General features: G+C 43.8%; 1 protein-coding gene across 8 annotated transcripts in view; it reads right to left on the bottom strand.

Moving 5' to 3' along the window:
- Positions 1 to 13,857, bottom strand: part of RUNX2 (RUNX family transcription factor 2) — a 215,901-nt gene that overhangs the window by 87,625 nt on the left and 114,419 nt on the right. For 6 of the 8 annotated variants that reach the window (XM_038132843.1, XM_038132842.1, XM_038132846.1 and 3 more), the window contains one exon: positions 5,870 to 6,031. The exons of the other annotated variants lie outside the window; for them this stretch is intronic. In XM_038132843.1, the coding sequence (XP_037988771.1) occupies positions 5,870 to 6,031 (162 nt within the window). The remainder of the gene's footprint in view (positions 1 to 5,869; positions 6,032 to 13,857) is intronic. 8 annotated transcript variants of the gene reach the window in all.

Here is a 13,857-nt window from a genome sequence, read left to right as displayed (position 1 = left end):
CATATAAATACTAAATCCAGAGGTTCAGCTGGGGCTGCTTCCATTCCATGCGGTTTTTTTATTATATGATTTTTAGACTAACAAGAATGAAAATTAAATTGTGTATAAAAACAGTATTGTCCCTGGTTAAGGCATGGCTGGCATTGCATTTATACTTGCCAGCCATTAGTGAGCTGGGAGAACAGGAAGGTTTCTTAAATTTCAGTTTGAGATGAGGGTCCAGGATGGCCCAAAACATTGTGGTGATTTATCTACAGAGTCAGACGAATTAATGGGAAAGTTTGGCTATACACAAACTAGCAAACAGGGTCAGGGCACATTCTCTGGCTCTAAATCCAGTCAGGATGATCTGGCCACAGATGTAATGTTAAATCTTGACTCCATAATCGGGTGGCTGACTCTGAGCTGCCCACAGGAGCAGGTTTGGGACTCTGCTCATTTCCAAACCACAGTTGGGACCTGTTTGTGACCATGCTGGCCAACCCCACTCAACACCAGCCTTGCTGACAGCTTAACAGTACTGGTATTTAACAGTCCAGCCCTACCACTGTGTAATTTATTGGTGAAGATACCACTTTCTGGCCATTTTAGTTCAGAGGGATGGGTCTGCAAACTTCTTTTGTTTAGGGAGATCCCAGCATCTCCCTCATCTATCTCAGCATGCCCCTACTCAATGACACAGTAAATATAAAGAACGCAAAGTTCACGCTGCATCCTGTGGAGAATCCAGCTAGAGAGACAGCAATATCTGGGCTTAGTGGCACATCCCCAGCTGACAATTACATAGGAAGGGTCGAGCGCAGGCCTGGAAATGGTGGGTTTGGTAATTTGTCCTGCTATTTAGATTCAGTTTTAATTTTCTCATTTGTCATATGGAACCTGTCAAACACAGACAGGATCTTCCACAGTCAGCACTGGACATGTTTGTGGTACACCTGCAGGACAGGTCCTCAGCATCTGAAGATCTTGACCCTGCAAGTCTCTCTCAATGGTGGAGCAAAAAGTAAGAGACTCAGGTTTAGGTAGAAGGGTGAGTAGATCCAGGAAAAGTATAGGGGAAGAAGAATCCTTCTCAGGATTCTCGAAATTAAAATCAAGCTCAAACCTTTCAACAGCGGAGAAGGTCGAGGTCAGGGTGAGGTAGGGTTAAACCAGGACTAGAGTGTAATTAGGCTGTGATATGGATATGTTTATGGGACAGTTAAACTGTCTCTTAAATCACCTCAGCAAAGGCAGACTATCAGATCATACGTGCCTGTACTTGAACTACTCACCTAGGCTCGCTTCAGAGACAAACAGGCTCTTCTCAGGCACTGCCAGGGACGAGCACAGCTCACCTGCAGCCCAGTCAAGTCCTAAAAATGCCAGTTTGTCCCCACTGAGTCAAAAGGGAGTTGGGGGAGAGTGTCTCAGGAATGGATGTCTGCCCTGGGGACATCTATACCCATCCCTCCCTCCATCACCTGCCTGGGAGCAGCCCTCGTTTGACTGCAAGAACAACCCGACCTGTACTCCCTGCTCTGAACCTTCCATGTGGGGAGGACTTGCTGGATCAGCCCCAAAGTGTTATGTAAAATGGTTGCAATGTGTATATTTATATGAATCATATACATTAATTACATAATAGTCACCCATGCTCCCCATCCCACATGCACTTCGGTTATGCATAGGACACAAAGACTGAGTGCATTCACTATGAATCATGCAATAAGACTACATCCCTCAGGCAAACTCTCTCTAAAATGACCCTTTTCTTATATTCCCATGGCTTCCACTACAATATTATTTAATTAAGAATATTAGTCTGCTGGGCCACCGACTTTCACTGTCTTCTGGGGAAGTCTGAACAGACAGACATTTTAATAAAATATCGGGAATCCTGCTCTTTTTATGATTGGAACCTTAAGGTAAGGCAATTTCATGGCCTCATGAACTTGTTTCTTTGTTTGTTCTTGATATGAATGTGAAACTTCTGGACCAGAAAGATAATTAGTTCAAAAGTTGCATGAGTGATGCCAGATAATCTTTTTTATGCTTTGCTTTTCAGCTCATGCTGTTGAATACTGCCTAAATACCTGGAATATATCATTGATTAGTTGTAGGTGCAAACAGAGCACTGGCCCCCAGTTGGAGAAGATGAACACTTGCAGTTTGGCAGCCATGGGCACACATGTGCACGTGTCTGCAGCATGCATGCAAACCCGCCAGTAGTGCAAAGAAACCATCTGAGACACTGACACGACCAGTTCAGCTGCATTGCAGCAGCTGCCTGAGGAGCTCCTCGGGGTTGCAGCCTGCTGCCCTTTTCTCCTCTCCCTTGGGATGAGGAACTGCATGCACTGCTATGGCAGTGCCCCACCACATCCTGTCCTGCAGCCCCAAACCTCTTCTGATGCTCAGCCTAATCTGAGGTTGAAACACAGGCAACCTTATCACCGAAATTCATGGAATCGTTAAGGTTGGAAAACACCATTGTGTCCAACCCAGCATCACCATGTTCAACATTAAACCATGTCCCTAAGGGCCACATCCATGTGCCTTTTGAACACTTCCAGGGATGGTGACTCCACCACTGCCTTGGGCAGCCTGTTCCAATGCCTGACCACCATTTCAGTGAAGAATTTTTTCCTAATATCCAATCTAAACCTCCTCTGGTGCAACTTGAGGCCATTTCCTCTCATCCTGTCATTTGTTACTTGGGAGCAGAGCCTGACCCTCACCTGTCTGCACCCTCCTGTCAGGGAGTTGCAGCGAGTGAGAAGGTCCCTCTGAGCCTCTTCTTCCCTAGTCTGAGCCTCCCCAGCTCCCTCAGCTGCTCCTCATCAGACCTGTGCTCCAGACCCTTCCCCACCTCAGTTCCCTTCTCTGGACACGCTCCAGCCCCTCAATGTCTTTCTTGTTTTGAGAGTCCCAAAACTGAGTAGAGGATTCAAGGTGTGGCCTCACCAGTGCCCAGCACAGGGGGATGGTCACTGTCCTGGTCCTGCAGCCACACCGCTGCTGATACAGGCCAGGTGCCTTTGGCCTTTTTGTCCACCTGGGCAAACTGCTGGCTCATGTATCCATCCCAAGATGGGGAAGAACACCACCCCTTTGGCTATAGGATGAGTGTGTTTTTGGTCAAAGGAAAATGATTAAAAGTAGCTCCTGAGGGCTGCCCCTGACAATAAAACCAGGAGCCACTTCTGCTTTATTGGATGGAATATTTTCAACATCTGGGTGAAAGCAACTTTAGCAGTTGTCCAGGTGAAGCCATGGAGGTTCGTGGAAAGGCGGGGTGATGTGAAATTAGGGCAGATGGGAAGTTCTGTGCCTGTAGGTGTGATAGCCAAGGCTAGGGGGGAGGTTTTACTCATTTTTCCTCCTGCATGATGTTAAGCAACAGGCAGTAAATATGGCATTCATTAAAATGACCTTGTATACCTTTAACAGCCTTGATAATCAGATTTCTGCCACTGTATCGGAAAGCGTCTTTTTTATTCAAGGCCTTATAAAAATCTAATTTCTCCCTCATGCTTTAAAAATGCCTGAAGTTTTCTAAGGATTTTAGTGTTTCTTTGCAGTAATTTTCTACCCTCTACAAAGTTCTGTTCTCTTCCTAAATATGTATTAAGTAACTGAGTGGAGATTTGCATTACTTTGAGTGTGAGGGATAAACTGCTTGCTGTACTGGGCAAATTAGAACTTTCATTTCTCTCTCTCTTTAGATATAGGAGGTGTTGGATGCTGCTCTCCCTCCCTGTGGCACTGCCAATGAAACCCTTGAGAGGCACTGTCAGATTTGCAGCTGAGGCTGCAATGTGCCTGCTTGCATCCTGAGCATCCGAGTGGGTCCTTCAGCCAGGAATGCCTCTCTCTAATTCTGAATAGACCATTTCTATTCTGAATTTCTATTTCTGTCAGCAAACACTGCACACAACCTCTGCCACTTGTGGAAGATCAAAGACCCCTTTTTCACTCTTGAATCTAACTGGAAGCAAGATCCCCATGCTGGAAAAAGGTCAGGGCATTCATTGCAGAGGCATCACTCGAGCCCTAGGTAGATGAAGGACAAGAAGCGCGAAGGCAACTGGCCATAGAGCATGGCAGGAAAGTTCAGTCCACGGCCACACAACGTACACAGCCAGGTCTTTTAGTCACTCTCTGCCTGTGCCCACATGCCAGGCGCTCACGTCTGAATACACACAGACAAGCAAGGGCTGCAGGGCAAGCATGCAGCGTGCAGCTGCCAGGTCCCAGCCGAGCCTCTCCTGCAGGTATTGCCGCGGGCACGATTGCAAAAATAACCCATTCGACAACACAGACCATCAGGAGGCTCTGACTCAAAGGGAACCTGTTTCAGGCCAAACAAAGCATTTCCTCAGCATCAAGCCCATCAAGTTTTTTGACCCAAGTCAGAGTGTTGCATGGAGAGCCCGCAGGAACCTGCTCCAAAACCCTCCAGCCCTCGGCCCACGTGGAGATCTTTAGCATCTCTGTGAAGGCAGAGTGCACTAGGGCTGCAGAGGGGTTTGCAGCTGGCTGTTTGAGAATAAAGCTTTCCTCCTCCAAGATGAAAGAAATCAAGGAGTCTATGCTAATCAAATCCTCCACGCCTGCTGGCTGCAGTTCAGCTTGTCAGGGATGCAGCTCAGTGGAGTGATCAACATTTCCAGTGCTATGAGCTTGGTGGAAGGGGAAAACACAACAGCAAGAAATTCACCTGGCTGCGAATCAAACAGGTGTATGGCAGCAGCATCCAAAATTATAATAATATCTTGCAAACATGCAAAAAATAGATGTAATAAGACTGATTCTTTGGTTTTCATTAATGAATCATAAAGGCTCTCTTTGCATTACACATGCTTTTTTGGCATACGCTGCTAATATTTCCACACTTGCAAGGTTGGAGTTTTAAGACTGAGCCTCCCTCCCCTAAGGTTCTTCATTTTTGGCAAGAAGTACAAGGTGACTGTGTGCCATGACAGGCTCTCTCTTACTTTGGGGCAATCAGATTACTTTACACAGATGGTTTTATCACTGAGACCATTAGAGGTGAATTGTGCAATATATAAATGTGCATTTGTTTGGTAAAAAAAGTCTCAGTTCCTCACTAATGTCTTGTCTATGTTCCTAAATGTATTTCCTCTCTTCTGCATCATTCCAAACCACTGTTTGTCCAATCTTTAAGTGACTCAGCTTGTTTCTGATAGGCTTCTTAAGCACATATTAACTAAGGAAACAGTCTTTCTTGAGCTACTGAACTGAAATACAGGAAAATGAACCTCAGCCATAACTACGGAAGAAATAAAGGCATCTATCTGGATGCCTAACAACACACATACCACAAAGGTAAAGCACCAAAAAATAGAGAGCATAACATTTACTTTAAAACACAGAACCACGGAATGGTTTGGGTTGGAGGGGACCTTAAGATCATCTTATTCCAACCCCCCTGCCATGTGCAGGGACACCTTCTACTAGACCAAGCCCCATCCATCCTGGCCTTCTACGCTTCCAGGGACTGGGCAGCCACAGCTTTTCTGGGAAACCTGTGCCAGTACCTAATTACATGCAAGTAAACATCCTTTTGTGGGGGAAATAAAAAAAAAAGAGAGAGAATTTGTTCAAAGAATCAGGTTCACAATTTAAAAATAATCTAATCCGAAATGGACCTAAAGTTATTCAAGAGAGACATGCTCAGAGCAACATAGCAGCTCTGCCACATTAAAAAAAAAAAGGGATTCTGAATCCTGCCTGCCATGCAGGAACCCTGGTACCACTGCTGAGGTTTGCTCTCCTTGCCAAGGTTTGTCTGAGGCCACAGAGGCAGCCGCTGCCAGTCCTGCTCCTCTCTGCATAATTGTTTTAGGCAAAACAGAGTCTTTACCTGAGAGGCGTCTGGGCACATCGGTAATGGCTGGAAGTCCCGTGCCTCGAGTGGAGGACAGGGGAGTTGTGGAGTGAATGGACGGTGAAGTCATCTGGCTCAAGTAGGATGGGTAAGACTGGTCATAGGACCATGGCGGGGATGACTGCGCCTGCCTGGGGTCTAGGGGGAAAATAAAAACAAACAAAACAAAAAAAAAAAAAAGTGAATTTTTTTTTTTAAAGGAAGAAAACTTTTAGGGTATCAACAGCCTAATTGAAAGAAGTGGGATTATTGAACATACACACATTAGTACTATGAAGAGTGAGAAAGTGATGAAACATCATTTGCTTCTCAACACTCGGCCCTTTCAAGTCTTGGTCTGCGCTTTTCCCTCCCAGAACAATTTCTGTGGGAAATGAACAGACCAGAGGTCTAGAAGATGGGATGCAAATTCCTGGTGTCTCTCTTCCAACATATTATACTAAGAGTTGCCAGTCCTCCAGGAATCAAAAGGAGAAGCAGACAACAAGAATGGGCCCCAGGTCTGATCTTAGGAAGTGGACTTCATGGAATGATGGAGTCATTATAGTTGGAAAGGACCTCTAAGACAACTGAGTCCAGCACTGGCAGGTCCACTGCTAAACCATGTCCCTAAGCATCACAGCTACAAGTTTTTTAAACACTTCCAGGGATGGTGACTCCACCACTTTCCTGGGCAGCCTGTTCCAACCTTTGAGTGAAGAAAATTTTCATAAGATCCAATCTAAATCTCCCCTGGCACAACGTAAGGCTGTTTCCTTCAGAGCTGGGCAGACTCTACAGTCAGCACTTGGCACGCCTGTCAAGCTCTTATCCAGTTCAAACATCACACAATAGTGTTTTCAGTGCTGAAAATACTAGCCAAGGAGAAAAATGCCATTAATCTTAGCAGCATCTGTCAAAAAAATGTCACATTTGGATGCTGTCCCAATTACTTACAGTACCCTTAATTACAAAATATGAAACCAAATGGTTTGGGACAACTATTGGAAGCTAATGATAACTGTTGATATATTTGCCACAGCTCACTATGGAAGAGATTATCTTTAGGATAAACACAGATCAATTTTTGCTGAAGCACTAGTAGAAGGAGACCTAATTTACTCACTGATGTTTGGATTTATAAACCATTTTCTCCCAGCTAATATCTGATGATAAAGATACCACTGCATACCTTATAAATGCTTTTTATGCTTTTTATTTCCTTACATCGACAAAACCAAAGCACTTTCAAACCCCAAAGTTTGTTTGAGGAACTGCATAATAAACAGAAAACTATCTCTGGAGTAGCTCACAGAAACTGTAGCACATCCCTTCAAGTCCTGCCCATTATTTTCAGGGAAGCACATCAAGTATACTTGATTTGGAGAACCCATTCTATCAGTACACTGTGCTAAAGCCCTGCTTTGCAGTCAGCAATATGACAGCCACATGCCATAAGCAAAGGCTCTTTTTCAGGAAATTCAACTTTTTCTTTTTTTAACTCCTTTCCCTGCTCTTCCACACAGCAAAACCTTGTTGTTTCAGCCACCTCTTGTTTATTTTGTTTATTATTTCTCTTCAGACATTATTTTTTTGAAGAAATGTCTGGAAAGCAGATACTTCCTTGAAGCAATATTACTATATATATATATATATATATATATATATATATATATAAACATCTTCCAATTTAATTTTAAGAGGATTTTCCTGGAGTTTGCCATTTATATTAGAGCTGAGTAACATAAATGGTTAACATAAACTTCTCAGAAATCTGAAGGACACTTGATCATTAAATGTAATGAACTTCTTTGTTTTAACAGTTTCAAGGCCAGGGTTGTATAGATTGGCACAGGTTCAAATCTGACTGACTGCTCATTGTTACATCTGATATTGACATATTTCTCTGCCTCATTCCACTACAATAATTCACCATACAGTCAATGGTAAATGATCTTTGAATGGGAACAGAAAGCCTAGGCTTGCTGGAAAAACAATCTTAAAATTAATGGTGTGTTAGGAGCACAATCTCAAATTCAAGATCCTTCAAACTCCAAGACCTTTTCAATCTCTGCTTCTGAATCAAAAATAGGGCCTCTCAAGTTTTGGGTTTAGGTCAGCTTCGATGCTAGGAGGAAATAACATAGCAGGTAAAGGCTGGGAAAAAAGTCACAGTAGAGGATGTTTTTACATCATTTTGGTCTAAGATGGTGGAAAGGTCAGAAAAAGAGGCACCTTTCTGGAGGCTCATGCTACTCCTGATAGTGTAATCTTCATGGCACAAGAACTTCTTGAGCATCTCTGGCACTCTCATCACTTTGAACACCCATGCTAGACTTGGTTTTATATTTAACACCCTTAATCTAGCAACTGTTAATGTCTGTGCGGGCACAAGAATGACAAATAGCAAAAAGTGGTCTTTCAAAGGCTCATGTGGTATTTCAAAACAGTATCTCATACTGCAATGTCAGAAGCAGGATATAGGGCTGGATGGACCATTACCTGACCCCAAAACATTTCACATAGTCTTTCAACATCTACCTCAAATACATCAGTCTTCCCAGGAAATAGGAAATAATGAAGAGGAAAATCTTTAACCAAATTGAACATTAGATGATTCATCAGAGCTCAATGACTGAGGAGGAGGTCACATTACCTCAGGCCAGAGGGTTACTGTGATTCCTCCACACCAAGGCATGGCTGAGGTCATGGTCGAGGCAGGGTGGGAAATATTGCCCTGGGGCTGACTGGTTCAAGGTATCTGTGACCCGTTAGGAAACCAGAAAGTGAAAATACAAGTCTCACCAGATCCCAGAGCAAATGCCCTAAAGCCAGCCCTTGCTGCCTGATGGCAGTCAAGGTTTGCGTGGATGTGAGAGAAGAAAGTGGTGAAACACTGTCGCCTTGCCAAGTCAAAGGTGACCTGTGAGCCCACAGGGCAAACATGGCTGCTCAGCAGCATTGCCCAATTCACAGTGAAAAATGCCACGAGGCAGAGCCCAAAGCTTCCCCAGATAGTCCCTGAAGGTGGACATGCAGCTCATGGGGCACCCTCCAGTTCACATGGTCCTTGCAATAGTGCTGGAGCATTGACTTCAGCCACTGAGGCCCACCAGACCATCTCTTCTGGTCCCACACACCATCAAACCTCCTGGGGGAAGGAGGGTGCTGGGGGCATCCCAGGGCTGTGCCAGCTGCTGCAACAGCACTTCCAGGGCAGATGCACACAGATGCTTCTGAGGCAAACATGAGGCCCTTAAGAGGGTGACCTCTTCCTTGCTCTGGCCCAGAAGAGGAAGGATGACTATTTAACACATACTGTTGGGGAAGAAGCTGTGAGGTGACTTGTGAGAGGTTTTCCTTGGCCTCCTACACCACAGGCCCGCTTCCCTGCTGTCTCTGGCTGGTGGGCTCCCACGTGTCCGAGGATCCCTGCTAGCCAGGGACTTTGCGCCATTACCCAAAGCACCACATGCTCTGCAGCCACGGCACATCTTCCCATCACAAAAAAAAGCCCAGAACAGAAGAGAAACCTTAAAGCTCTGAGTGCATGTGGATTCCTACCTAAAGGAATCCCTCCAAAACAAGGAAAGATACTTAATATAAAAATAAAAATTGACTGCCCAGGAGAAAGCCACCCTCATTTACATATGGCAGCCATGGGGAAGGGCTAACGGAGCATTCAACAACAATGAAGGAGTCAGAGGGCCACTCTGAGCTGGCATTTACACTCGAAAACTTTGGAATGATTACTAAGAGCAGTCCTCCTTTTGTAAACATTTCTGTTATGCCTGCATGGGTGTGAGGGGAAGTGCAGCTCTCAGCGTATTCCTGCACAGCAGGGCATATTGTGGGTATGCTGAGACAGCCTGGGCACAGTTCAGCTGAAACAAACCAGTGGGGTGAGGCCTAAACTAATGTGCAAACAGCTCCATCCTGTTTGTGCTTCCAGGTGAACCTCCACAAAGCAGGAAACATTGAATGTTGCATATTATTTTGTGTCTAGGTTTTGCTGTCACATTTATAGTCATGGGACATACGCAGGGCTCTTGACCTTTGTTGTCTCTGACTGACTGCATTAAATAGACGATGGATATTGATGCTTAATGGACAATAAGAGTCTTTAAAAATTAGTCCAAGAGTAGATGCACCACATAAAAATAAAATTATGAATGAAAAAAATGAAAAAGCTCATCCAGTGACCCATTCTCCCACCGGTGACATTGGCTTTCAAGTATCATAATTTCTCTTCTTCCAACAGAAATCATCATAGAATCATACAACAGTTTGGGTTGGAAGGAACCTTAAAAATCATCTAGTTCCAAACCCCCTGACATGGGAAGGGACATCTTCCATATTCTGAAGTGTCAATGGAGAGAAGCAAAAACATGCAAATATCCCTGAAGAACAATTTTTTCCACTACTTTGGCATTGGATTGTGAAGCACATTGATTTTCTATAGGAAAAAAAACAATTCCCCCTTTTCCAAGCTGAGTTACATGACCAGAGCATGATCACAGGCTGGCAGTTCCTTGGTGTACTGTCTCTAATACCCAGACATCACATGCATTCTACTCTCATTTAAATTCAGCCATCAGCTCTAGCTCTGGCTGCTGCTGGTTGGATTAGTGCTACTGCCAATAGTAAAAAACAAGCTGTCTGGAGCTATCTTTGGTAAACACTCAGAGCAAATATCCTCACATCTGATCTTAACAAAGCCAAGATGACTTTCTGCATGAGTAACCCAACTATTGTTGTAACACCAACCCCCTCAGCAAAACAACAACAGCAAAACACAACCTTCTTCTCTTCTCTAACTCTTTTTTAGGCATCCTTAAAAGCCCAGGATTTCATCTGGATTGCCCAGTTTAATCAACAAAGTCAAATCCAGTGGAGTTACACCCCAATGTACAGAAAAGTAATTGAGACCAGATTTTGGCCTGAAGAACCTCTAAATCCATTTCTCCTCCCACCCCTCCAAGTCACATTTTTGAAATTAAAAAAAAAAGATAAACTCAATGAATCATGCCAGTGGGCAGCTAAGTTTTAAAAGGGGGTAGAGGGAAATAAGAGTCAAAAGAATAATAGGAGGGGCCTAAGCTTTATGAAATGGAGGTGCACAATGGCAACTTGCCAGTCAACCAGAGGATGTAATCAATTTGCATAAAAACAGCAGGCTGCAGATTCAGTTTGCACTGTCCCTGAAATCAGTCCCTGTTTGTCAGTGAAGACCTATCCCCTCACTACCTTCCTGTTAAGCTGGCTCTGAAGACTTTAAATCTGCTTAAAAAATGATGAGAAATGGAAGCATAACACCCCTGAAGAGAAGGGGAAGAAGAAAAGGGAAGAAAGTGAAGGTTTCACAGGACTTGCCTTTGAGGGCTGTTATTTCAGTGATGAAAGTCAGAGGTTGCCTATAGATCAGCCAGTGCCACAGTGGTGATGGAGCATGAAGCCTCACTTAACTCCCACTTTGCTGTCCCCACAGCCCAGCCATGGGGTCCTCACACCGACCATATTCCTGCCATTACACCTGTGGCTTTTCCTGGCCTACAGAAGCTAATCCTCACCAGTTGCATCCTAAAAAAAAACAAGTTTTCCTTGTCTCATACTGGAACACTGATGCAACAGCTCAGTGTCTGAACGGGAATGTAATCGGATACAGGAACAAGTTGCATGAGCCCGTTAGGGAAAGGAGAAAAAAAATAAAAAAAGCAAATATACCAGTGAACAAATGTGAATGGACAGGATTCCTGATTTACGGGCAGCAAGCAGGGTTCAAATTAGATCTGCACTGCCTCAGCAAAGGCAGCTGCTTATTGGACCATTTGTTTTTTAATCACCCTTCGATGTAGCTTTTGCTGAATCCTAGTTAAAATGCCATGTTGAATAAGGGCAACTCTGTGCCTTGTCCTGCCACAGCCCAGTCTTGTGGTAGGTTAAGGACTGTGCTGTGATTTGTACAGCCTGTACTCTGATACTCCAGGAAAATAAACACAACCTAGACAGAGAAAAGAAATATAAGAGTGAACCCTAAAGTGTTGAGCTCTTTCAGACTCAGGTGTGGGTCAGCCAGGCTTTAAATAATATGTCTGTTTAATCATGCAATAGCTATGCAAGGCCTCAAGTGGAGTGAAGCAAAAAGTGCTTGCTAGCAATAATATGGATTTTTTGTAGGAAACCAGTATTTACTGTTCCAGTTATTAGAAATTTATTATTTTCCCTAAATAATAACTAGGTAAAGAGATAATGAAATCATGGTATTTCCAAAGGAATGCTTGGTTAATTCCAATAAAGGTAATTCAAAAATCCTGGTTTTCAGACAGAAGGATCTATTCCCCTTTTAACATATACCCAAGGCAGTGCTTATGTTCAGAAGCCAGTGGCATTGTGAGTATTCCACTACAACAAGGAAACTGGTGTTGAAGGACAGCCCAAGCACCTCACTCCCTACCACTGCACCAAGCAGGAAGATGTTCAGCAATTTCCCACTCAACACTGGACCAAAGGGTGCCTCGTCCATGGTATCACCTTTATCTCTCCTTGGCATGGTTTGTGTAGCAAAGAGTATCCATCCATCCCACAAGAAAGATCCTAGAATAGGGACTGTCTGCAAAAAAGCATCCCAGCACTTTGGTGGAACTTCAGAGCACATTGAGCTTTACAGATTACAATCAAGGTCCTGAAGAATGCCCAAAAGCCCAGTGGAAAGACAGTGCAATTCCAAGAGCTTGCACCCATGTAACACGCTCACACCAATCACCCAATTGAATGGGATAACCACCAGCAAGCAAATGGAGAGCTGGCTGTTGGACTTTTCTTTGGGTGGGAAACAACATCAGAAATACTGTATCAGACCACTTAATCACTACAGAGTCCTCACCATTATGGGGGATATCAGAGCAACTTGGGATTCTAATGTATCCCATAACCTTGAATTTATCCAACAATAAAAGCACATAATTCACCAGAGATGGGAAATCCAGCCTGCATCCCTCAGCTCACTTCTCTCTGCCCTACCAGCACTGCATCTTCCCTCTCTTGATGAAGTCTCAGCTGATGCTGCCTTAAATTTGCAGAGAAGGCCGGGAATGCCACACAACTTTGTTTCCAGTCAGGCTTATTGAAAGCTCATCTGAAGCTTTCATCTCCCAGATCTGTAAATGCTGCTGCTGCCTCATAACAAGGCAGAGAAGTAGTCTATTAATCAAAGCCAGCAGAACATTTTCTACAGGAGGCATTTATGTGAAGGAGAGCAGCATATGAGGTTACACTTAGTTAGGAAGAAAATTACAAGGGGATCTCAGTTCTTGTGCTTCAGGGCATAAGCTGATCACCAGATGGGGTCAGGAAGAATTTCACCCTCTTTCGTTCCTAGATATAGTGTTGCACAATAGGTAAACTATGGAGGCACAAGGAAGAAGGAAAAAAAAAAAAAAAACCTGCTTATAGCCTGGATTTCCCCCCTGCTTTCTTGGGAACTATGTCTACAAACACTGCCAGACAGAAGATTTGGTTAGAAAAAAATACTGTGTTTTAGTTCAGCAGTTCTTACCCAGAAAATGATATGCACGAGAGCCCTGACTTCACATGTCCAATGAACAAAATATGAAGCCTAGCCAAAAAAACCTGCTCTGGGAAGCTGGGGGGCAGCAGGTACCATGTAATGGGTATAATCAACATATTTAATATATTATAAACATTTTACACTAGTTAAAGTTAGACTTCTAGATCTGGGAGAACTTTGCCACAGCTCATGGGAACAATTTTTTTGTTGCAATTCCTTGAGTGCTTTGGGTTCAAATTAACTCACTTCTCATTCTTACTACAAATTAATAAACCGGTTGAACTTAAAAAAAGAAGGAAAAGACAGAAGAAGAAAGCCACAACACTTTGTTAAAACCACTGAGTTTCAGCTGGTATCATGTCAAAACCACTTGAAACATGAAACTAGAAATCTTCCTAGGTTGACTCAAAGACTATGT

This window comes from Motacilla alba, chromosome 3 (assembly GCF_015832195.1).
Source record: "Motacilla alba alba isolate MOTALB_02 chromosome 3, Motacilla_alba_V1.0_pri, whole genome shotgun sequence".
Classification (NCBI taxonomy): domain Eukaryota; kingdom Metazoa; phylum Chordata; class Aves; order Passeriformes; family Motacillidae; genus Motacilla; species Motacilla alba.
Note: the sequence above shows the minus strand (reverse complement) of the source record. Positions and strands in the feature narration are given on the sequence as shown.